This window comes from Nelusetta ayraudi, unplaced genomic scaffold (assembly GCF_046127955.1).
Source record: "Nelusetta ayraudi isolate G7.1 ecotype Tasmania unplaced genomic scaffold, CSIRO-AGI_Nayr_v1 ptg000130l, whole genome shotgun sequence".
NCBI classification, from domain to species: Eukaryota; Metazoa; Chordata; class Actinopteri; order Tetraodontiformes; family Monacanthidae; genus Nelusetta; species Nelusetta ayraudi.
In genome coordinates, this window is record NW_027466180.1 from 922,501 (window position 1) to 948,102 (window position 25,602).

At 47.0% G+C, this 25,602-nt stretch overlaps 2 protein-coding genes across 2 annotated transcripts in view; one reads left to right on the forward strand and one right to left on the reverse strand.

Moving 5' to 3' along the window:
* Positions 1 to 20,600, reverse strand: part of wdpcp (WD repeat containing planar cell polarity effector) — a 64,021-nt gene extending 43,421 nt beyond the window's left edge. Inside the window, exons 1-6 of the mRNA XM_076050878.1 lie at positions 20,404 to 20,600; positions 19,338 to 19,439; positions 6,483 to 6,567; positions 4,546 to 4,590; positions 1,864 to 1,914; positions 303 to 373 (exon numbers count right to left, since the gene is read on the reverse strand). Of these exons, the coding sequence (XP_075906993.1) occupies positions 303 to 373; positions 1,864 to 1,914; positions 4,546 to 4,590; positions 6,483 to 6,543 (228 nt within the window). The 5' untranslated portion in view covers positions 6,544 to 6,567; positions 19,338 to 19,439; positions 20,404 to 20,600. The remainder of the gene's footprint in view (positions 1 to 302; positions 374 to 1,863; positions 1,915 to 4,545; positions 4,591 to 6,482; positions 6,568 to 19,337; positions 19,440 to 20,403) is intronic.
* A 600-nt stretch (positions 20,601 to 21,200) lies between these two features.
* On the forward strand, positions 21,201 to 25,232 carry mdh1ab (malate dehydrogenase 1Ab, NAD (soluble)). Its single transcript, XM_076050881.1, has 8 exons — positions 21,201 to 21,299; positions 21,748 to 21,844; positions 23,067 to 23,242; positions 23,550 to 23,672; positions 24,021 to 24,197; positions 24,300 to 24,413; positions 24,551 to 24,640; positions 24,731 to 25,232. Exons 2-8 carry the CDS (start codon positions 21,781 to 21,783, stop codon positions 24,854 to 24,856), a joined length of 870 nt encoding a protein of 289 aa, XP_075906996.1. The 5' UTR covers positions 21,201 to 21,299; positions 21,748 to 21,780; the 3' UTR covers positions 24,857 to 25,232.
* Positions 25,233 to 25,602: the final 370 nt, after the last annotated feature.

Here is a 25,602-nt window from a genome sequence, read left to right on the forward strand (position 1 = left end):
GAGGGGGCAGCCTGCAGCCCCCCTGATCCCCTCAAATATCCCCTGTGATGACAGAGCGGGGCCGAAAGAGAGGTGATGAGAGAGGAGAGGGAGAGCGGAGAACAAACGGCAGCGGAGGGGAGAGTGAATGGAGGGAGAGAAAGAGAGAGAGCGAGGAGAGAATGCCCCTATTTGTTAATCAATCGGCCGTTTCGGAAAGGGAAAACTTTAAAAATCCCCAGAGGGAGGAAGACGACAGGAGGGGTGAGGAAGGGGGAGGAGGAGGAGGGGGGGGGGGGCGGAACACGACGAGAGGCGGGCACCTCCAACTCCTTCAGCGAATCGCGGAGCCTCTCCGGTCGGCGGTTCCTGGGGGTCCACGAATAGCCTCGCGCTGCCCGAGAGGAAAGAGGGAGAGAGAGAGAGAGAGAGAGAGAATCACACACACACACACACACACACACACACACACACACACACACAAGAAGTCTCAAGATCATGTGACCCGTCGCTTTTTGGAAACACAGACGTGGAGGAAATAAGCTTCTTGTCAGTTGCCCTCATGGGAATCTAGAAGAATGCACGTCACTCCAAAACCAGAAAAACACCAGGGTGAAAGGGTAAAAGTTTATAGAGATGGAGGTGGAAGATCTCAGTATGAGGAGGGTGTGGGTGTTGTTGGGGGGGGGTGTCCAAGGAGCGAGGACGGGTGACGAGAGACTCCCGCTCTCGACTTTTACCCTGAGCGCAACTGCACTCCGAAAAATCTGATCGTCACAAGTTTTTCCCTTTTAATTAAAGTAAAAAAAAAAAGAAAAGGAAAAAATGAATTGATTGAGCCATTCAAATTCAAAATTTAAAGACTAAGTAGTGAAAAGCAAAAAAAAACTACAGAGATTAGATTAAATTTTTTTTTTTTATCCATGCTTGGTCTGAGCGGGACGAGTCTGCTGCTCACAGATTGATGCGCTGAAGGGGATAAAAAAATATTCTGCGGAAAGCAAAACGTCTCCTCTGACACACACACACACACACACGCACATGGCAAATATTTCAGCATGAGGACTCCAGTTATCTCCCAAAACACGAGCTGGCAGTTAGCGGCACGTCGCAACACCGAGGACCCTTCATTTTAATTTCCCAGGCCTCCCTTCACCACCACCCTCCACCCCCCACCTCTAGTGGTTAAACGGAGGAAGGGAAGCATATGGGAAGGGGTATGAAAATGTAATTCTTTAAAAAAAAAAAAAAAAAAAATCAGCTAATTGAATTTGTGCATCTGTATTTTTCCACCTGATAGTTCACAACAGGAAGTTCAGCAGAAGGATGAAAAAAAAAACAAGAGGCCTGTTTCTCTCTGCGCTTGTTTTCTTTTTCGTGTCGACCGACGTCAGCCAAGGAGCGAGACCCTCCATTAGCAAGGAGTAAACAGATGCATGCAAATGAGGGTGTGGATGGGGTGGGGTCGGGGGAGAGTGGAGGAGGGGGGAGGGAGGGGTGAGTGTTCGTCTTCTGATAAGAGTGTTTGTATTCCGCGGCAAGGAGGGGGAAGAGGAGGGGGGGAGTGAGGGTAAGAGGTGGAGGAAGAGGTGGTGGAGGACAAGGAGGAGGAGAAGGGGGGGAAGGAAGAGTAGGAGGTGGAGGAAGAGGTGGTGGAGGACAAGGAGGAGGAGGAGGGGGGAAGGGAAGAGGAGGAGGAAGAGGAGGAAGTGGCTCCCGCCTAACCGTTTCTCAATGATCACCATTGGCGGTTGATACAATTAGGTGCACAGACGCACACACAACACAACAGTGTGCAGATGAATAAGCAGAACCAAGCTCGACCCCCAACCCCCTGCCCCACGCCCTCCCTGCTACACACACACACACCGTTAGCAAACTCACCTTCGCAAAAGTCGAGCTTCTCGCTGTAGTAGTGATGCTCGGGAGCAGCGCCTGGCAACGAGAAGAGCGGAGCCGGTTCGAGTTAAGTGTGTAATATTTGGAGGTTTTGAAGAAGAAATAGCGACATCGAGTGGTTATATTTTAGAGTGCAGCATCTCTCAGTCTCTCCATCCCTCTCCTGAGCTTGCCTGTGAACTACACCTCGTCCACCTCTTCTTTGTTGGTTGGAAATATATATGCTATATACACACACATATTTATATATATATATATATATATATATATATATATATATATATATATATATGTATATATATATATATATATATATATGTGCATGTATGTATATATGTTGTTATTGTTATAAAAGTGTTATTGTTATTGTTCTGCGATTAGACACATTTATCAATGTTTTTATATGCAGTATATTAAGCGTTTATCAATCCAATAATCAGAAATCAAGCCAAATATTTCACACTGGACCTTTAACGGGTTTTCTGTTGGAACATCATTCAATGTGGCGGACGTGATCAGTGACTGTGTCTAACAGCGCGGCTTTTTTTTTTCAAACAAGGGACCGAGTGTGAAACTGCTGCTGCTGCTGCAGCTCCCAGAGACCTCGTTGGCTTGATGTCAGCCGTAACCCGTCGGCGCCTTATGGCTCGCTTGGTCACCTCCAGCAAGAGTGCGGCCAGCGTGGCGGCCGACTCCTCCGGCAGCCAGAAACACCTCCAGGATTAGTAGTATTAATCAGATAAAGGGGGCTGAGGGGGCCAGACAGGCCCAGACATGGGCACCTGCTCCAGGGCTGGCTGGCGGGGAGGGGATGGGAGGGGACGGGTGGAGAGGGCGTGTGGTTGCTTTGGCTGCAGGCGGCCCCCGGAGCTGCTCCAGTGAGCTTGGGTCTACCTCTAGTGGCCAAGAGTGAAACTACACATCTTTTGCAGATGAAACGAAAAACAAGAAACACCCGTGCCGCCAAATTGAGGGAATACGCTGCCCAGACTGCGACCTGGTTTTGTAATTCACTGGTGCTTTCTCAGATAGACAAAAGTAGTTGATGTAGAAGGGTTAAGTTGAGACCACTGGACTTGATCTTTTGATCAGTGGCCTCAACTTGGGCCTTTGGACATTAAGATGACCTGGATGAGTGAGAACCTTCACCGACTAAATGTTGTTTTTTTTTGTAAAAATTCAGTTGAAGAAAAGCACAAACTGTCGCCCAAACAGTGATCCCATGATGCAACATTCCAAAGTCTTCAGTCTTTAATTAATTAATCAGACTGGACTACTGGGGAGGTTCAATGACATACAGTCGGATGCTCTAAAAGTGGGTAGTGCATATGATCAAAAGGTTATGCACGTGACTTCCGTGACCCAATCGTAGTCCAGGAGGGGGGAGAAAAAAATTTGGATCAAACAACAGATGAAATTTTGCTGAGGCTCAAATTCAATGAACTTACAGAAGAAAGGTGGGAAAAGTTCACACTAAATAGTAATAAATACATTTTCAAATTTTAAAATGTGATTGCTTCCAATTATAAATAAACATTATAAATTCTATATAAATCATCTACTAAAAGCACAAGACTCTTATTATTAGGACTTCCTACTTTTATGGCTAGGAGTCACAAAATCACACCATTTTTTTATGAAGCGCTATAGAAACTGGTGTGATATATAGTGCAAAGCCTCTCAACAACAGTATTGGGGAATATTGTGATACTTTTTGATAATGATTCGGCTGCTTCTCTTTCTGTGTCAACCCTCCTCCTCTTTCTCTTCCTCCTCCTCAACCCCCACACCCCCAACTCTGATATCAAGCCACACTTTAGTAATCCTCCAAATGAAAGGATTTGGAGCAAGAGCATCGTCTCGTCACTGAAGATTGGAATGAAAGGGAAGGCGGCTTCCGAGATGAGAGAGGAGGGAGAGAAGCCCCGCGAGGAGGAGAGGGAGAGGAGAGGGAAGAGAACGGGAAGAGAGCGGGAAGAGAGCGGGAAGAGAGACGCTGTACAGGAAATTAGTCGGGACCAAAATAAGTACGGTGGCAGAATATTAAAACAATGAGAATACAGTTGGCAGCAATTAGCCAGTTGACGAGGAGATGAGGAGGAGGAGGAGGAGGAGGAGGAGGAGACACTAACACATTTTATAACGGCGGCACTAAGTGCAATTTTATTTTTTGAAGAATAGTGAAGGCAAACAGGAGGAAGCAGGTGTGAGCGGTGGAGAGAAGCCTGGTGGCCTCGGGGCTGTCGGACGACGGCGGGGCCGCCCACTATGTGATCTGGGAGAAAGTCAAACAGTTTAGCTTTGCTATCGCTGTGCGGCAGGACCCCGGGGTCAACAGCGACACACGTGTTGGAGGAGATAGAGGCCGAGAGAGAGCCTAATAACCTGTGTGTGTGCACGCGTGTTGAGTGCTGAGCTATGAGCCGCGCATGTCATATGAATATGACGATTTTGGGGGGCATCTTTGCTAGATGACGTGTGTGTGTGTGTGTGTGTGTGTGTGTGTGTGTGTGTGTGTGTGTGTTTCTGAGGGTGGGAGGGTGTTAGGCGAGGCGTCACAAAGCCCTTTGCCATATATAAGAAAAGTCACAAAGCATTCGGGGGGAAGCAAGACAAACGCGACTTATCTTAAAACACAAACAGGCATCCAATATAAACACTATTTACCTGGCTCGCCTTTATCGTAGTACTGATAGGTGCCAATATCTGTATCTGTGGGGTGAGGGAGAGAGAGAGAGGCGGAGAGAGGGCGAGAGAGAGAGAGAGAGAGAGGGTGAGATGAACATCTCGCTGTCAGGGAAAAGGCAGGAGACAGATCAGCAATTTCGCACTATGGGATAAACAATCGCTATCAGCCGCTGGCCTGTCCCGTCTGCCAGCACGGCGGTTTGAGCTGAGATAAGGCCCCCCGGGAGGGGGTGGAGGGTGGTGGGGTGGTCGCCGAAGGTGGCGGGGGGGAGCAATGGTGGGTGGGTGAGTGGGGGGCAGGGGGTGGCAACCGGTCAGAATGGTAGAGTGGCAGGAGGATGAAGGAGGTTAATGAAGACAGGTGCCGCAACTCATCATCCCACCTGAGGGAGGAAGGAAAAGTCTGATTTACATCCAGCAGCAGGCGGGACCAACGTCTGAGCACAAACACACACTGGGCAACAAGGACACAAATGCACGCGGATGATGTACACACACACACCCACCCACCCACCCACACACACACACACACACACACACACACACACACGCTCGGGCACAAACTGCTGAGCTGAGGTCTTTTCTCTCTCGGTCTTATTCCTTCAGGCCCCCCAGAAACCCGTAAAGCAGCGAGACTGAGATTCGCACAACACATCGTTTCTTTATCGCGCCCGCCGCTGCTGAGGCCGCTCTGGAGGCCGGCTCATGCAGCGGACAAACGCACAGACTGACACACAGACGGAACTCTGGCAGCAGTCGGAAGGATGTCGCGGCGTTTCCATTTAACGTCAGCGTGACCTTGAGCAATTTGCTGCTGCGCAAACAATAAACTGAAGCGACGTGTAAGTATTTCTAAGAAAAACACAACACAACATGTCTAAGCTACTACCGCTGTGTGTGCGTCTTTGTCCCAGGAGAGAAGGGCCGGGACTGGAGCGCTGAGAGACCGGGATGTGTTGGAAGCTAAGTGCACGTGTGCCGCTGATCGGCAGTGACGCCGCAGACGCAGGTTTCACAAATCTCTTTGTGTTGTCGGGACAGATGTGTGCGATGTAAAGAAAGCGGTGATAGGAGAGCGTTACACCTCAGCAGCCTGGCGCAAAGATGTATCCATACACACTTTTCAAAGATAGCAGAAGACACACACACACACACACACACACACACACACACACACACAAACACAAACACAAACACAAACACACACACACACACACACACACACGCACACACGCGCGCGGTGGGGTAAAAGGAAAAAAACAAATAAGGATTTGTCACCATCACCTTGGATATACACCTTGTCGTACCTTTGTGTGCACACTGACACTGACTGACACACACACACAAACACACACACACACACACACACACACACACACAGACACAGACACAGACACGCCGGTCTCCTTGAGACAGTATCTCTGTCCGAAGCTCAGCAGACTGTGAAAGACGAGACAGAATGGAAGAGAGGAGAAAACAAGAAACTGGGGAAACAGAGCATTTCGCTCGAAAAGCAGCAGATGGACTGATAGGTGACGGAGGGGAAACAAAAAAAAACGCCCCCTCCAGAAGTCAAACTTTTACCCAACAAAACAAACAATTTCAAGGAAACTTTTCCTTGTATGTTAATAGCTGAGGAGGAGTGTTGAAAGGAAAGGTTGACTGAAGTTTAACGGAACCGGGCAAAGTTTACCGCCAATCAAACACGGATGTAGTCTGCAGAGAGCAAAGAGGAAAAAAAAAAAAAAGTGAAGAGAGAGCGAAAAGAGAGAGTGTTGACTGAGAGGCAGATTGTTTAATGTGGATACAGGCGAGGTGTCGAGGAGGTGCGAAGACAAAGTGAGCGATGACAGAGAGGGAGACGGACGAGGTGGGGGGGGCATTGCCAGGAGATTGGACACGGCGATAAGTGCTACCTTTGACTCTGAGTGAGCTCTTGGTGGACCACAAGTGCAGCTCAGCCAGGCAGAACGCCATCACACGGAGGAGCGAAACCTGAGTCTGCAGAGGAGGAGAGGGAGGAGCACAGGGAGAGGGAACAAATTAAGAGGAGGGGCAGTTCAGATTCATATCTCCATCTGTGTGACACACAAACGGGTCAAACACGGAGAAGCAGCAACGCACATCTTAACATCGATGAAAACACACAGTTGCAAGCAGATTGTGGAGGGTTTGCAAATTGAAAATGTTTGTCTTTTGCTATTTGTCTCTCAATGATCTGATTTGCCATCTTATTTGGGGCGACTGGAGCTCAGGTGGCAGAGCGGGTCGTCCAATGACCGAAAGGTTGGCGGTTCAAACCCCGCTCCATCCCAGTCTGTCGTTGTGTCCTTGGACGAGACACTTCAGTCTGCCCCAAGGCAGCTGTGGCTACACATGGAGCTCACCACCGGTGTGAATGTGGTGTGAATGAATAATGGCTTCAATGTAAAGTGCTCTGAGCGCCTAGAAAGGTGCCACATAAATCCAATCCATTGTTGAAAGAAAATTCTTCTGCAGGTTTGCCCCAGTGAAGGACAGCCAGGTCTGCTCCCGCAGGGTTCAAGCAGCTAAGCTGTCTCCTGGTCCTCACTGCAGGGCTCCCCCTCACCATATTGATCAACTGTTACTGGATGTCGCAGGTGCAACTGCATGGCTGTCCGCTGTGCTTCCAACTGGCTGTTACGCTTGAGCGGCAAGGGGGAAAAAAAAGAGACTTTTTTTTTTTTCCCCTTCAGAAGAACACTGGCAATATTTCAACGGCAACCACTGCTGACAGAAGCTGGAAGATAGTATTTTAAATAGAATTGTAAGTGTGGCATTACAGTATTTCTCATCCCTACAATGTTGTGAAGCGCATAAACTGTATTTTCTCGTCAAATCTCGTCCCGCGAGACCCCACTTTGGACGGAAGGTACAAAAATTCTTGTTTAAATCTGCATTTCAATGTTGTTTGCTGTCAAAAATGGTTGTTATATTTTTCTCTTTGATTACCTGTAAAAAAAAAAAAAAAAAGATTCCGTCTCCTCCTACGTCCAATCATAACGTGCCATTTTCACTTGAGGTGAACTGGTCACGTGACCCCGTACGTCACGTCCGCTGACGTGCAAATACAAAAAAAGTTTTTTTTTGTATATATATATATATGTACCTCTATATCGATACGTCTGGAAAAACCACCTTATGAGAGCGTTGTTAAATTCAAACCCCAACAACGACAAGCCACAACAAAAACACACAGCTAATGCTGAGTGCCTTTAAACGCTGGACCTGGTCTGGCAAGAGGTTCTTTAATCCACGTCCCATCCAGCGTCTCTTTAGTCCTACAGATCAGCCTTGTCGGAGGACAAAATCAGCTTTTATTGAGCAACTGCCCATTTGGCTGGCACAAAAGTTCGGACAGGGCTCATCCCGCGCCGACGCCAGGGGCTGAACGACGATGGCAAACGGCACGAGGTCGTGTAGGACAACGACGTGCGCGCCCGCGTGCACCGACGGCGCGTGTCAGGGACATTAGTGCGGAGCGGCGGCGCTTTCACGAGGCACAGTGGGGAGGAAGGAGAGGGACTGTTCGGAACGAGCTCACAGCCCCGAGACGAAGACTGCACTGAAAACCATTCACCGTCACCAGACACTGCAGCGGGTTTTGTCCGTGGCCCCTGCGACTGCAGAATCTCGCACATAGACAAGGAGCGGTGGCTGGTGCGTCAGTGCGTCAGTGCGTCAGTGCATCAGTGCTCCAGTGCGTGCGCCGCCTTCACAGGTGGAAGAGTGAAGTTTGAAACGTTTCTGCAACAGTGGCAGTGGTAGTACAGTATTCAAAGGAAGTGCCTGAATACTCTCATCTCGTCAGTGTTTGGTTTGGAGACACTGGCCGAGCTAACGTGCACGTTACTCTGGGGTTGGAGGGAGGCTTAACATCCATCCATTTTCAATACCAGCTTCTTCCTGCACTCAGGGTTGCAGTGGTCTGCTGGAGCCTCTCCCAGCTGTCATAGGGTGAAGGCAGGGTGACACTCCGGACCAGTGACCAGTTCAGGGCCACATAGAGACAAACAACCGTTCGCGTTCTCTCTCTCTCTCTCTCTCTCTCTCTCTCTCTCTCTCTCTCTCTCTCTCTCTCTCTCTCTCTCTCTCTCTCTCTCTCTCTCTCTCTCTCTCTCTCTCTCTCTCTCTCTCTCTCTCTCTCTCTCTCTCTCTCTCTCTCTCTCTCTCTCTCTCACACACTCACACACTCACACACTCACACACTCACACACTCACACACTCACACACTCACACACTCACACACACACACACACACACACACACACACACACACACACACACACAGTCAATTCAGAGTTCCCAATTCACCTCACATGCATGTTTTTGGACTGTGGGAGGAAGAAGAGGAAGAAGAAGTAGAAGCCTTTATTAATGCCACATTCGGAAAATGTTCATAATTACAGCAACAATAAAATAGAAAAGAATGGAGATAGGAATAAAATAAAATAAAATAAAAGTATTTACAGACAGAGACGGAACAAACAAGATATTAACATTATATTGACAGTTATGTACACAATATTGACATATAAATGTTTTATTGCACCTTTATGAAATGTAAGTGTGTGAGAAGATGATTTTACTTAGTGCAGTTGTACATCTTGATAGCTGCAGGCAGGAATGACCTGCGCTAACACACCCTCTTGCACTGAAGGTGGCCAGAGGGAAGCTGGAGAACCCAGAGAGAACCCATGCACAGGTACACAGGGACAACATGCAAACTCCAGAAAAAAAACAAAACAATATATTAATGTCTTCAAATAAGGGAACTATTGTCCACTCAGAGTCACGGAGGCCAGAGAGAGGAAGCAAAGCGACCCCCCTCTTCATTATCATACTATAAAATACTATGCTTAAAACACACAAACACACACACACGCACACACACACACACACGCACGCACGCAGCTTGCAGCTCAGCTGCTGGACGGCTGCCACACTCCGACCGACTTGCGGTCGGGGTTGCAGCGGGTTAGCCGTCGCCCTGCAGAGCTTTACAGGGGAGCAGGGCCAGCGTGGAGGGCGCTGCGTGAGGGGCGGGTGGGGTCTAGGTTATTGTAGTGTGTCTTTACCGGTAGAGGGGCTGCTTTAACTTCAAAGGGACGGCGGGGAAAAACATATGAGTCCTCTTTCAAAGGCAGTCCGCAGGAAGCACGACCTTGTCTGCTCTCTGCTTCTCTTCCCCCGCTCCTCTTTCACTGTCCCCTCTGGGTGGCGGCTGAGTGTGTGTGTGTGTGTGTGTGTGTGTGTGTGTGTGTGTGTGTGCATGCGTCTGTGTGTGTCTGTGTTAACAGTGTCCTTACATGGGCCTGTTTTGGATGTGAAGAGTAGACAAGGACTGAAAGGGGAAGTCCGTTTTTTTGGTATCACACTCGGCTTTGCAGTCCTGCATCGTCTATTTTCAATCAATGGATGCTCCATAGTTGCATCACAAAAAACACACACACGCAAAAAAAACACGGCACCAAATATTCCAAGGATGTCCAGCGATGACAGATAATCACACAAATATACGGCACTACTTTGGGTGTTTGCCCAAAGTAGTTGACGCTACATTCCGACATCCACCCAACATCAGACTTGACTTGAGAAGTTACATTCTTAAATCAACTTCAGTCACAAAACCACAGAGAGAGAGAGAGAGAGAGAGAGAGCGAGAGAGAGAGAGAGAGAGAGAGAGAGAGCGAGAGAGAGAGAGAGTCCTCCCCGAGGTTGATTAGGGAAAGATAAAATTAAAAATGAAGTGAGAATCTCACATGTTTAGTTTGACGTCTCGAGAATCCTTTGTCAGAGTTTTACACATTTTCCCTTCTCTCTCTTTCTCCCTCACACACATACACACGGACACACACAAACACACAGTTGCACACACACTGAGGCCAGAGGCAAAGCTGTCAGGAGGCGCAGAAGTAAATTACAGGGTTAAAGAGCTGCCATTAAATGACTGACACAAGGCCATCACAGCCCTGCCCCTCAGCACACACACACACACACACACACACACACACACACACATACGCACACACACACACACACACACACACACACACACACGCATGCACACACACCTTACTGTCAGCTTCGCTTCCTCTTCCTCCTCCCTTGTACCTTCACTTATCAGTGCTGCGCCTACTTGCCCCCTTTCCCTTTTATCTTTTTTCGTTCTCCTTGTCTCCTTCACTGTTTTTTTTTATGATTTACCTCTTATTAGAAATGCATGAAGCTTTCCGACCGCGTCAGCCACCCTTTTGGTTTTCTCTCTGTCATATTATTATTTATTAAACTTTCCACATGCCTGTTTTCTTCCTCAAAAAGACAATTTTACTGTTATTTCTTTTATTTCTTCCGTTATTACTGTTCAAACGAAGAACCTTGAATTTTTTTTTTTCAGTCATCCACTGACTGGAAGTTGGCGGGAACTCCGTGCGTCGAAGTCCACGCTTGTCAAATGCTGGGGGTTTCAGTCGAGCCTCAGTCACAGTCCACTTCAGCAAATAAACTCACGTATTCAGTAAACACACTCGCACACTCACGCCGCTATCTCGCAGACTTCTGATACGTGGCGCACACGCCTGTGCGTGCAGGGGCGTCTACAGTATACCCTGCTATCTGCCAAACTCGTGGTACCTGCGGAAATATACACACGCGCACATTTACATACATATGAAGCCATGCAAACAGACCCTTATCTCTGGAGCACTCTGGAGGGAGTAGGAGTCCTCCAGCTTCCTCTCATATCGGAGCAAAGGACGGTGGACAGAAATCTGGGGAAAGAGTGAAACAAACTGGGGTTAGGGAGCTGGATAAAACAAAGAAGCCCTTCCCCGCTGTGAGAGGCCTCATGTCAGCGTGTAACTAACTGACACGGGAGATAAAACGGCGCTACCGACCCCACGGGACGAGACTCGAAACGCAAACACGGTGCAGAACCACAGTGTTCTGGCGAGACAACTTTCCAGAGCGATAGCAGGAAATTAGCATGACGCTCTAGGGACATCAACAGGAACGTTTCAACGTTTTTGGCCGAAGGTTCGGAAACTGAAAAGTCACGCGGAGAAACCGCAGCGTCCGTCTAGAGCAGCACATTTAACCCAGACACGAAGGTTGCGTGCTTGATTTCGTTTGTGTGATCAGGTGACGTTGGAGAAAAAGACTGACGTCACTTCCTGCAATTTTTGATTTCCTCAGAGGTGAATGTGATGGTGGCCACTGATGACCCACATCTTGTTCTAGTTGCATAATAGCTTTTTGTGTTCTGTCACGAGTACACTTGAATTAATTCATCACCACAGCGTGATTGTTTGCGACGGTGACACCTTTGACTCTCTCTCTCTTCTCTCTCTCCCTCTTCAGCCGACATCCTCCCCTCCTGCACAGCAAATCAACTTGGGAGAGGTAAACTGAAGGACACCCCCCCCCACCCCCCCCAGAGTAAAATAAAACGTGACGCCCGGCAGCGGTGTTGAAACTAGCCAAAGTCAGCTGTCACATGACAGGACAGGAGGTCCGGCCGAGGGTGGGCCAGGCGGCGCCAGGCGGCAGGCCGAGGAGAACCTTTCACACAGACACTTAACAAAGTCCCACAGCAGCTCTTTCAGCTGTCGGCGGGAGAAGAATGGGGTTGATAGACAGGCAGAACAAAATGAGGTAAAGGTAATACTATTCAAGAGGGGAGACAGGTACAGTGGCTCTGCATGCACACCAGCCGCTCCGTGTGTGTGTGTGTGTGTGTGTGGGAGCCTCTTTTCGCAGGGCATGTCAGTCAGCGGGGAGACGGAGCCGCGGTGACATGACTTCTGGGCAAGTCTCTCGCTGCAGTGACACAGAGTGCGGGAGTGCTCGTGTGCATCTCGAGGTGCAACGCAAAGTTTGGAGAGCACAAAGAGGTGAGGAGTTGAAGAGTTCACGTGGTCATGAGAAAGAGCGCGGCAGACCTCTGGCCTCAATTTTAAACGTCTTCCAGAAGCAGAGAGAGAGAGAGAGGGAGAGAGAGAGAAACTGGAAGAACCCAGAGCCAAAGAATGTTGCTTTCAATGATCATGTAATAAAATAGGATAGATAGATAGATAGATAGATAGATAGATAGATAGATAGATAGATAGATAGATAGATAGAGACTTTATTGAAGTCTCTATCTATCGTGTGATAAAATAGGATATGTGATAGAGAAAATCTTGAATTGAATCTGAAAAGGATCAACCAACAATCACCAGCTGTTGTTTGCTGTTAGACGTTGTTAGCTGTCAAGACTGGTGGTTCTATTTTTCTCTTTGATTACTTATAAAAAATATTCCATCTCCTCCTCCTCCGTCTCAACACAACGCGCAATTTGGCCACTGGGAAAAATCGGCGCACCACCATATTGTCAGTCTGTTATCCAGTTCTTGTAATACATCCATGATTTCCACACTGAGGGATTAATGAAGGAAATATCTATTCATCTATCTATCCATCTATCTATCTATCTATCCTCAGTTTAACGGGTTTCCTCACCAAACAGCTGCAGATGTGCTCCACCAAGCCGTCAGATGATTCGTCACAAATTCACAAACACGCAAGATATTACTGGCGATTTTAAAGTCGCAGCCCACATCTACTCCAGCGAATATACTTTGGTAAGTGCACAGAGGAGTGAGGGACGATGGAAGATGTGTAAAAGATCATTTGGGGGTGAGTGTTGGAAGGAGCGAGGTGGGAAGTGGAGTGTGGGGGTGGGGGGGGTCAGGGATCCCCGCATCAGAGGTATTTACCGTGCGCCCGGAGCAGAAACACACAACACAGAGGCAGAGAAGCAGGACCGCAGGACTGGGAGGGTCTTTGCAGCTCCGTCAAGACTCAGGCCGCACAAACTGGACCCGGAGTTCCTGCATCCAGCGCAGATTCTTGGCTGATTGTCTCTCGCTCCTGTTCGGCTAATAGGCCTAATCCCGGCCCAGTGTTTGGCTAAAAGCCCCGCTGCCTGCCTGAATGCGCCCTGCAGACGCACCCAAGGACAGGAAACACAATACTTCCAAAGCAGCTGCACAATTGCCCGCCGACTTCAAAGGGATTCTCGGGGATTGTGCGCCTCTGCGGCGTCCGTCCCCCGTCGCAGCCGAGGTTACGCGTGTCACGGTGACCGCGCCGCCGTCGTCCATGCCGCCGCTGGATTTTTTTTTTTCTCCTCTTTTTTTAAAGCTGTTTGGTGCCCTGTTGTTCACCCACCTCACCTCTCCACCGCGAGCGAGTAACATCGACAGGCCCATGGCCTCGCAGAACACGCGTCACATAAAGCATGCTTTTTTCTGTGTGCAAGTTTAAAAAAATGAAATAAAAGAAAAAAATCTTACTTCACTTACTTCTGTCATTAAATAAAAATAATGAACTGTGCATGGCCATGGTAATAACACATATAATAATTTCTATTTTTTGAACGCAGAGAGGAAAAAGACAGAAAAAGAAAAAACCTCCAAACTATTTTTGTTTGGTGACAAATTGGAGCTGGAAGCGATGAGCCAAGGCCTGCCGGTGTTGAAAAAAAATCTCGTAGCTGGTTTGGAGTAAAGCTAATGCAAAAACATTTTCAACGATTAACATCCTCCGCCAATGTTTATTTTGTGGATCTAGGTGAATTTAAGGGAAAGCACATCAAATGTTTGCATCTCCAAAAAGTTTTATTATTAACGATAACATCCTCTGGCTGCGTATCTGCATACACACACATTCAGAAACACACAGCCCCAGGGGGGCCCACCAACAATTAGTGTGCACAGGCAAATGCACAATGCGGGCGCGCGCACGCACGCACACACACACACAAACACACAAACAGGCACAACTGTCACACGGGCTCAGGGAGAGGAAAGTTGGAGTTGTTGTCAGATACACGGGGCGAGTCGAACCCCGGAAAACACGAAAGGTCACGACAAACGTCCCCTAGACGTCTCAGCGGGTCTTATTTCCCCGTCACACTCTCACACACCGGCTGTCTGTCACCCGGCAGACGAGGCCATGACACCTCGGACAACTCTCAGCAGCCGCCGCCTCCCTCCACTGACAGCTTGAGTGGTCGGACATCGATGAGACTCGGACCGAGAAGTTTCTTCTCTTTGCGGTGACCTCGCACTCGAGTGCCGGCGCCGTATCTCCCCTCTCCTCCTGCTGCAAGCTGCTGCGCTCCTCCGAGGAGCAAAATCATTTCCGGTGCCGAACGGCAGATTACGCCTTCACCTGGCACTTGTCTATCACACCCTATCGCTGTGGTTTCCAGGGTGGAAAACAGGATTTCAAAACTTGCATTGTTTCCAAGGTGGAGACGTGCTGCCATAACCTCCACCGATTAAAACAGCACCTGGAAATGATTCTCCAGTCATTTAACATAGTGGAGAAAACAGGTCGATCAGTAATAACAAGTCACAGTGTGCTAAATGTGAGCGCTAACAACCCAGGAACTCAGCTACAAGCTGTAAAAACGCTGCAAAAAACAATGTTTTTAATCAACAGAGTGGGAGGGGGGCAGTAATGGAAATGGATTTCCATCTTTTTTTTTTATTGCGTTTACTTCGCTCCCACCACTGCATACGCGAACATAAAAACAGTTATTCCCATTGGGCAGCAGCTACTTCCAGTTTCGCCGCATAGTTACTTTAAAAGGTGAAATGAACAACAACAGAGCCGTCCCCGAGGACGGCCGTTTCGTAATAGCAACGCCTTTTTCCGCCTTAAATGCATCATAAAGGGTCTGTGTGACAAGCACTTGAGAGCTTAACGGCTAAAACAACACGGACGCATTGAAACATCATCTGGCAGTGTAAAAACAGGGGCGGCGAGTTTGGGGGGGTCGACATGCAACCGTTGGTTTAAAAAAGCCTCCACGTGCCACTAATGTAAACCCGACAACTGAGCCCATCAGGCCACACAAGCCCGCTTTTATGGCATCCGCGCATCAGACGCTACCTGGGACGCAAGACTTCTTTCCTTAGGAGGAAATAGGGATAACCACGCCCAGACCCCTGTTGATTGGTCCCTGCAACGTCTCTTTTCTACTTTTGGGTCATCTTGCTGCAAAATAAAAGTGATATTTCTGTACAAAAGTACAATTGACAAGCTCCTCCCACGAGATTTTACGAGAACGAGCGCAATTCTAGGGGTAATGGAAACGCAGCTAGAGATAAAAAAAAAAAAAGTAGACGTTATTTTGTCATGACCGTACACCGGTTGAAGATTAGCTGAAGCGCAGAGCTCTAAATAGGTGACATGGTGATGTAATCTTAATGTGTAAAAAAGGGGGGGGCGTGACTAAAGGTTTTAAGAAGTGATCACAATAACCAGAGACAGTGAGTCCACCTGAATTAGCATTAGCCAGGCATTAGCCATTTTTTTGTAAAAAGTGACAGCCCGGTCGTGGTTGGTGCAAAAAAAAAAACCACCCCAAAAAAACATCCCCACCACCCCCACCACCGCCCCGCTTCAGACGCATACATGTACATAGGCTTAATGTTGTCTGGGCAGGGCCGCTCCCGCCGGCTCGCTGTCGGCAAGGCAACCGGCGCTATCCTGGCCAACATCTGCCGCACGACCCCGGGCCACTCAGAATGGCTCTTAATCCCCACACAGCACAGCCGTGTTGTGGGCAAAAACATTCTTCCCTTTTAGCGAGCGGCAGACAAACGGAGTGGGGTGGGGTGGGGACAAGCGCGGCTGCCGCAAACCTGCAGGCTACCGGCCTCTTGGAAGCACCAGGAATGTTGTCCGTTGTGTCGGGGCCCCCGATTGTGGCGCGGCCCATTATAGCTGTGCAGAGGGGCGTGACCGCCAGAAGCCGCACCAAGTTGCCGCCGTCATGGGTCCAGCTGGACGGATTTGGGGTTAGAAGTTAATGAAAGGTGGCGCGAGAGGGCAAGGTGGGTTTTTTTTTTTTTTTTTTTTTGGTCGGCATGCCGTGCTTTAGCTGAAACAATTGCTTCGACCAAACACACACACACACACACACACACACACACACACACACACACACACACACACACACACACACACACACACGTCTGTCAGATGAGACCTCAGTGGGCTGTGGATCCAGGACACTGTTGCTGCTGCATTTTTTTGTACATCCCTTTGTGATTGTAATTTTTTGTCGATTTTTTTTAATTTTTTTATTTTTATGTGTCTGTTTTGCTGACAACAAAGGCAAACGCTGGTGGTTGGGGTCTGATTCTGACGCGAATGCCGACGTGTGGCAGTTTAGTGACCCCTTGTGGCAACCGTCAGGAGGGCCTCAGTCGACGTCAGACCTTCACCTGCGATTAAAAAACGTCTAAATTTCACATATGAAGACAGTCACGCCGAGCAACATTCAAAGTCACGGCACGACAAGTCAACAAACTCCAGGGGTGAAACACGGCGGGGCCACGATCCAGCACAGTACAGCCGCAGATAGAGATCTCTGCCGGGTGACACGCAGGAGGAAATGAAGACACGGCCACATCAATCAGTCTATCAAGTGCTATGAAATATGTATTTGTCTTAATATGGAGCGTGATTTGATCAAACCTATTTCACGGACCATTTCCTTATGCAAACACCTGAGGGCGGCGGCAGAGAGAGAGAGTGTGCGGTTGTGGCTTGTTTGGGGAACGTAGTGAGAGTGTCTCAGTGTGTCTGAGGCCATATTACTCCATTTAATTGAATAGTTCTGCATCAGTGCCAAGAAGTTACTCGGTATGTTTGCAGAGGTGTCCGTTTTTTTTTTCTGATTGAGGGCTTGGCTCTCTCTCTCTCTCTCTCTCTCTCTCTCTCTCTCTCTCTCTCTCTCTCTCTCTCTCTCTCTCTCTCTTTCTCTCTCTCTCTCTCTCTCTCTCTCTCTCTCTCTCTCTCTCTCTCTCTCCTTCTTCCTCTACCCTACAGCAAGCCAATACTTGGCGCTGTGAAAAGTCCTTCTTGGGTTTCAAACACAGACAGTCAAAGTGTGAGAGGAACTCGGTGGTAGTAGGTACATCAAGGCTGAGCAGAAACATTTGTACGCCTTCAAGCGACGACCTCGAATTGTACAGAAATGAGAAATAATAACAGGGGCTTGTTGGATCTTTGGGCTATTTTTGGGATTCCAAACGTGATTTGAAAGAGACACTAATGCGGGTGTATTAAAAAAATAAAAAATAAAAGCCAGGGCGGGGGCTTGCAAAAATATCCATTAATGCACAATAAGAATGGATAAAAGCTTCATCTGCACTGTGTGATTGAATGCAGGTTTGTGAATTGAATGGAAATGAATGAAGACCCCACCCACTCTTAATAGAATGTGGTTTAAGTCTGTCAACAATTCAGATGGGAAGGGAGGTGTTTTTTTTGTGTTTTTTTTACAGCAAGGTCTCTAAAAGATGCTTTAATGAGAAAAAATGTAATGACAATGGCTCTAAATTTAATGACGGATATAAAAAGAACAAGAGCTTTTGCTGTTTACTCTTTGCCAGGACGACCATTGATGTCAAAACATTTCACACTTGTGGTGTTGCATTTATTTTTCACCCGTGCACACGATCAATTCTTTTACCCCTGCCAAACACATCGTTTTCTTCACAAACAAACTCTGAGACGGTCTAACGGGGCCTTTCAAAGGAGGCTTAAGCTGTTAATTTAGCCTTGCAAACAGATAAAGAGCCCACTTGTTTGTTTTACTCTAACTGTCCGCTCAGGTCTTAACAGGCCAGGCTGCTCCTCCAGCAACAAGTGTCAGAGGGCTCTTCTCTGCGAAGCCCATTTCAACTCGCTTGGCAGCGCTGTGGCAACCGGGGTCAACTGCAGCTTAATACTGACACCTAGTGTCTCAATACAGGTACTGCTAACGGCATACGCGAGTCAACGAGTCCACTTGCCAGTCTATTCGAGGGTGCACCTCGTTTCTGCATGGCTGTCTAAGAAAAGGAAAGAATAAAAGAAGGACTATGAGGTGACACCACCAGATGTTAATGCAACCATTTGCCACGACTGTTTATTTCTGGTATCCTTAATCCACACAGGCTGTCAAAAGAAAGAAGAAATGCATGAAGTGACTGAATATTGATCCTCGTTACTTTGTTTATGTCAGCTTTTATAGGGTCATCATGGCATTTCCATCCCCCCCATCCCCGAATTTTCCTCATTCTCCCCGTGGAGAACAGTGTTTTCTATGAGTTGCATATACCACAGCCTCCCGCCCGGGGTCTAGATTTTCACATCACACGGCAAACCACTCATTGATTTTCATATTTCTGATGATGCCCGCTGACTCTCGCCAAGTGAGGGCATATTAACCGCAAGAATTGAGGCCGTTACTTGGGATGCGTTTGCGATGATGTCGTATTGATGGGCTTAAGAAATTTCCTACAGGGGGTCGGAGGTCAGAGGGGCCTGCTGAGCAGCTGCTCTAAAACGTATTGATCAGCGCCGCAGTGTGTGTCATGACATCAAAGATTCAATCTGTCCGCTCACAATATGTCAATATGCTGAGGACTTCTTTAATCCCACCCATCCGTTCCTTTTAGCAAATATGGTGAACACACACCGTTGTTGACACAGCTAATCCCACTGATTCACCAGCCTCTGGGGCACATCAGACTGTGCTGTTAACAAATAACGCTGAATGCAGCTTCGCACCGAGACATCTGAGAACAGGTTGAACCATGATGTAACATATAAGTGCCTAACACTCGTCAAGCATGATTCTTTTCCTGCTTCAGTCATATAGAGGGCCTGTAATGAGACCATTTAATGGAAATAAATGTGCTCACCTGATGGTGATAGTGGCCACGCAGTTGTTAGTATTGCTCCATTTGAGCTCCGTTGAGGTCTTTCTGTTCTTCCTGTGCCTGTGAGGGTTATGTCCGGGTGTTCTGGGTTCCTCCTTCAGTCCAACAACATGCAAGAAACATTAAATAGTGATTTTAAATCAGTCTGTCATTGCAGATGTGAGCAATTGTCTCTGTACGTCAGAAATGTTGTGAACTGGTGATGCCGACTTGGCTCTGTGATACCCTAAAAAAAAAAAAAAGGAGTCACACATTTTCCTATTTCTTCAGTAACGATTAACAGCAGCCATAATCTTAAAGGTTGTGCCCCATTGTCATCTGGAGACGTTGTTTTCCTCCCACTTGATTTTGCAATCTTCTTTTATATTGACAACTCTCCTCTGCAACTGCAAAACAGGTTGCAATTTTGTCTACTATCAATTTTTAAAGCACAAAACAGTAGCCATTGATCTCTTGACTAAAAAGAATAAAATGAATGAAAGAAACTAACTAAAAACACACACACACACACACACACACACACACACACACACACACACACACACACACACACACACACACAATCAGAACTTTCGACCGTTCACAAAAAAAGAATAAAAAAAAAAAATAGCATCACTTCACTGGAACAAAATCGCCGCAAGGACTCACACAAGGCAACAAGCACAAACCACCTTGACTACCTCAGCATCGTTTATGGTGTTTTGCTGCGCTCTTCAACAAAAACGATAGGAATGGTGTTGTTTTTCTCTCGAAGTAGTTAGCATTACAAAATACGTCACATCGAAATATTGTTTGTGGGAAAACGTATTCCATGTCGTATTCCCTATCTGTTAAGCTATTGGGAGAGCGTGTTCAATAGCCGCTAACTCAAACCCCGGGCCGTCTGGTTGCTAGGCAACGGAAAATGATTGCTCCTAACGCTACACGCTATGCTAACTAGCTTAGCGCTTAGCAATTCTGAAGAGGGCACTTGCTGAACCGTTGAAAACTGTACAAACTTCTCCTTTAGCTTCACCGTTACCATCAAAATACACGACAGCGATCTCACCTCCGCTCGTCCTTCTTGAAATGTACCCGCCCGACGCGCGTTGCGTTTACTTTATGACTCTCTCCGCAGAAGGACTACATTTACCGTCAAGTACTACAGCCACGCGTAACCTCACAGTGCCGTCACACGGTTACAAGTGTCGTGAACGGCTCAACACTTAAATAGGAGCGATCTCGTGAAGAGTGAGAAGTAGGCGAGAGAGACGCAACCATGGTAAGTAGGAAACGCTGACACTGAGGTTTTTTTCTTTCCTGGAATATAAGCTTATAATTTCAGAAAATCGACGAAGGAAATAGAGAATTTAAGAAAACTACAATAAAAAGAAAAAGTTGTACAAGTTTTGCTAGTTGTCTGCATATTTTTTTTTGTAACAGAGTGCCAACATGGCACGAGGTGAATGAATCTGGTTTTAAAATGATAATACATAGTAAATTATCTATATTTGTTTATATGTGAGCCAAGTGCTATGTCACTCAATAAAACGTCGTTTTATTCGCTGTCCAGCTTGTTTGGTGACCTCTGAATGAACAACGACCAGTTGTTAAAAGGGGGGAAAACCTGATACCCCCAAGAATACCCTTCCCTTTTTATTATGCAACTGTAAATCGAGTGTCAGGTGTGGGAGACGGAATCTATATTTAGCCAATCCTCTGACCCTGCTTTAGCAAATCTGGTTGACAAGAATAAACACGGTCCCACGTGCTCGGAACAATTAAAACTGTCAGTGTGACACTTGTACCGTCAATGTCAGCGGAGCTCACTGCTGTGCTGTGCTTTGCTCTGCTTGTATCTCGCAGTCTGAGCCCATCAGAGTCCTGGTGACCGGTGCTGCCGGGCAGATTGCCTATTCCCTGTTGTTCAGCATCGCCAAGGGAGATGTCTTTGGCAAAGAGCAGGTACAGAAGACCTTTGTTTCACTCACACGACTCACACACACACACACACACACACACACACACACACACACACACACACACACACACATTGTCCCTTTATCTCATTAGGCATTGTGGCAGACCCCCACAGGATCTGAACAGCCTTCATGGCGTTCGCTCTCTTAAATATATTCTATCTTATATCTTTGAGGGACTCCGGACAGGTGTTCTCATCAGTGGAAGTCGTTTACATGCTGTATACGGCACGCAGCAGTATTTCCTAGTGGTTGAAGAATGAATCTTGCTCAGACGGTCGTAGGTTAATTTGAACACTACTTGATCTGTTAGCCACAGGCTTCAGGCCTTCACGCTCTCCTTGAAGACAACCGCATCTCGTTTGATTGTTTTTTTTAACAAACAAGTTCCTCCACACTTACTGTCTCCACACCCATCCTTTCCTTCTTGCCAGCCAATCGTCTTGCTGCTCCTTGATATCACTCCCATGTTGACGGTCTTGGAAGGTGTCGTCATGGAGCTGCAGGACTGCGCACTCCCACTTCTCAAAGGTAATTTTTCAGGTCCTGACCTATGTATAAAACAAGCACACAATTCCAAGGCTTCGGGACTATCGAAACAATTTGAATCAAAGTGCCTCAAATTTTGAAACGCATACTAGCAGTGCGCAGTTGGCCATGGGGATGAGTAAATGTTTACATGACATCAGTGGTTTTTTTTTATATATATATACATTTACCTGTTATTGCAACCCAACTCTGATGTACTTCCTGAGAATGCCATTCACAGACAGCCCCTCGATTTACTGCTTTGCAGTTTTAAATCTCCTTAATGTAGAGATACAGACAAATCCATTGCCTATTCACAACAATGAGAAACGTGGGCACATCCTACAATCTCCTTGCTCTAATAAATAAAAAAAAAAAAAGGTTCCCCTTTGTGTTGAGACGCCTGATAAATAAGGGTTTATGTAGTTTCCGTTGTGTCATCACTGTGCCGCCGTGGTGACGCGAGTCGTGAGGCGCCACTCTGCGCTGTCTGCATTGTGACCTGGAATTTTTCCTTTGAATTGGTGCTGTTTTGCTTTGTTTGGACTGGGGGCTGTGAGAGGCCCCCGTATTCACAACTGCTGCAAAGACAACACTTGGTGCATGGAGACGGGCCCAGCCATACAGACCATAAGCTTCAGAGCTGGGATGTGTTCCAGACACGTCTCTCGGGGTTGCATGTGTATGATGATGTATGACGGGACAGGAAATTCCGTCATGTGGTTTTGTACAAGTACATTTCATATTTGAGTTAACCAACATATGGCGTATTGATGATTTGTCAGGTAAATCGGCATATCTAATTAAAAAAAAAAAATGATTGTATGTGTTAATGCTAGTGTTAACACACCCTTGGTCATAATTCTCTTTTAGAAAGGCTCAGCTGCCAATAAAAACTTGCATTATGCATAAAAGATCCTAATAAATTCCTTTCACCAGTAGAAAGACTGTAAGATGGAGTCCAAATGTAAAGATTCAATAGTGTAGTCTCAGAGATTCTATGAAGACACCTTTTAGCATTCTAAATTAGTAAATTGGGAATTAAGAAAAATGTATTGAAATCATGCCAGTTTCAGAAAAAAACAGACTGTGTACTGATTTAGTGTTAAACTGAAGAATATGTTAAGATGCATAGTTCTCAAAACGTACCTAAACTTAAACTGACAAAGGGAAAAGCTTAACTCATGCCATTGGTCATTATTTCCCATAATCTCTCCATCCACAGAGATCGTCGCCACTGACAAGGAGGAAGTGGCCTTCAAGGACTTGGACGCAGCCATTTTGGTGGGTTCCATGCCCAGGAAAGAAGGCATGGAGAGGAAAGACCTGCTGAAAGCCAACGTGGCCATCTTCAAGAGCCAAGGTTTGGCGCTGGAGAAGTATGCCAAGAAGACTGTCAAGGTAGAAACCACATCGCGTTTGGAGACAAGCACAGACACGTGGATTCACGGGCCACTTGAATTAATCTCTGTATTATTCACTGCAAGACGATTTCTGTTTTGCATCGACTTGTCGTAAACGCGTGTAATTCCGTACGTCTTTCCGCACTTGCGCAAGTGGAATTCTGAAACAGTTGGACACAGTCAGCCACATTCAGTAATATAGAAAAAGCAAAATGAGTCAATCTCCCCTCCTCAAAAAATAACAATTAGTCGAGCAGAGGGACTTCAAGTCAAGTTATTCTGCAATGTGTACGTGTGTGTGTCAGGTGCTGGTCGTGGGGAACCCTGCCAACACCAACTGTTTGATTGCTTCCGAGTCTGCTCCCTCCATTCCCAAAGAGAACTTCTCCTGCCTCACCCGTCTGGACCACAACAGGGCTCGCTCTCAGGTGTCTTTCTGTTATATGTTTCAGCATAGCAAAGGTCACACACATCCATCTTTCAAAATATCTTTTACCTGTGTTTTCTTGCACTATTTGTTCTATTGAAAGTCCACCCACTCCTTAGTGTGCTTGGTCTGCCCTCCAGAAAGTCATTTCTTTTTGGATTTGTCCCTTTGTGAAGTCACAAACGGCACTGCTACCTCTTTCTGGTTGGTGAAAAAAATCAACAGAGATGTGTTTGTTATAACTTACTGCAGGACTTTCAAAATCACAGAGTGACACAGAGTGTTCTCCTTTTGTTTGATGCTATGCCTGTATCTGCTCCCTGTCCTTCATATTCTGCTGCTGCTGCAGGTGGCTATGCGCTGTGGCGTTCCTGCCAGCAACGTGAGGAACGTCATCATCTGGGGCAACCACTCGTCCACCCAGTACCCTGACGTGCATCACTGCTTGGTCAACATGTCCGGCAGTGAGCTGGCCTGCTTCGAGGCCGTCAAGGACGACACCTGGCTCAAAGGAGAGTTCATCACTGTGAGTCAAAGGAGAAACAAGATGCACTGAGCATCGCAACCAACACCAATAAGCACTGGGTTAGGGTTAGAGTTCTAATTTCACGTTATGCTCCGTGTGCAGACGGTGCAGCAGAGAGGCGCTGCAGTCATCAAGGCCAGGAAGCTGTCCAGCGCCATGTCTGCAGCCAAGGCTATCTGCGATCATATGAGGGACATATGGTCAGGAACCTCTCAGGTAGATGTCTTTTTTTTTCTTCCCTAGGCAACAAAATGATGTTATTCCTTTAGGAACAAGCAAACAGGCATATTAATTTCGAATATATATCATATCATATTGTTACATTCTTTTGCCTCTTTTTTGTTCTTACTCAGGATGATTTCATCTCCATGGGTGTTTATTCCACTGGCAACCCATATGGCATCCCTCCTAACCTCATTTACTCATTTCCTGTCCAGATCAAGGTAAGATCAATGTTGTTGTCTGGCTACAATCTCCTAGTGTTTGCCCTATAAACGTAACCGTAACATTAAAAAAAATGTTGTTTTCTCAAGGACAAGTCGTGGAAATTTGTAGATGGTCTGGCCATCAACAGCTTCTCCAGGGCAAAGATGGACGCCACGGCAGCTGAGCTGGTTGAGGAGAGAGACACAGCCCTCGCATTCCTGAAGAAAGACTGACTAGACGCGGCTCCAGGGCCACCCAGCCAGCAATTAGACAGCTCCAAAACCCCAGACTCACGCCTGTGATCAAGTTCTCGTGTGTGTGTGTGTGTGTGTGTGTGTGTGTGTGTGTGTGTGTGTGTGTGTGTGTGTGTGTGTGTGTGTGTGTGTGTGTGTGTGTGTGTGTGTGTGTGTGTGTGTGTGTGTGTGTGTGTGTGTGTGTGTGTGTGTGTGTGTGTGTGTGTGTGTGTGTGTGTGTGTGTGTGTGTGTGTGTGTGTGTGTTAAAGTTAGATTTATACTTGTGGGTTGTCCAATGCTGTCAATGATTGGCCATTGATCTGATCACTCTCACTTGTATCAGCAGTAAAACCCAGTATCTTGGCCAACCATTAACACGGTTTGTTTTCCTTCAGCTTTGTTTTTAAACCATCTTTCACAAAGTAAGAAGGGAAATTGGGTGTTTGTTTAGGCTAACACTGTTACTGGGCTCCAAGAGTAATCTAGAGGCACCTCCAACAGGACTGCTGGTATGCAGAAAGTTCACACTTGTTTTCAGCTACTTTACAATAACTGTTTATTTTCTGGGGTACTTGACACGGCTGGTTGTTACATATAGTTATGATGCATTACGTTACCAGCTACTGGAACTGACAAACTTTAATGCCAATACAATAATAATAATAAAAAAAAAAACGACAACACACACACGCAGCTGTATTTGTGTTTCACGTCCGTGTATCGAATGTGTTCTTATCAATGAATG

Excerpts from the sequence above, each read along its gene's own strand:
- mdh1ab (XM_076050881.1), top strand. The coding sequence starts at position 21,781 with ATGTTGACGGTCTTGGAAGGTGTCGTCATGGAGCTGCAGGACTGCGCA. Across the intron at positions 21,845-23,066 it reads CGCACTCCCACTTCTCAAAG|AGATCGTCGCCACTGACAAG; the intron begins GTAATTTTTCAG and ends CTCCATCCACAG. Across the intron at positions 23,673-24,020 it reads ACAACAGGGCTCGCTCTCAG|GTGGCTATGCGCTGTGGCGT; the intron begins GTGTCTTTCTGT and ends CTGCTGCTGCAG.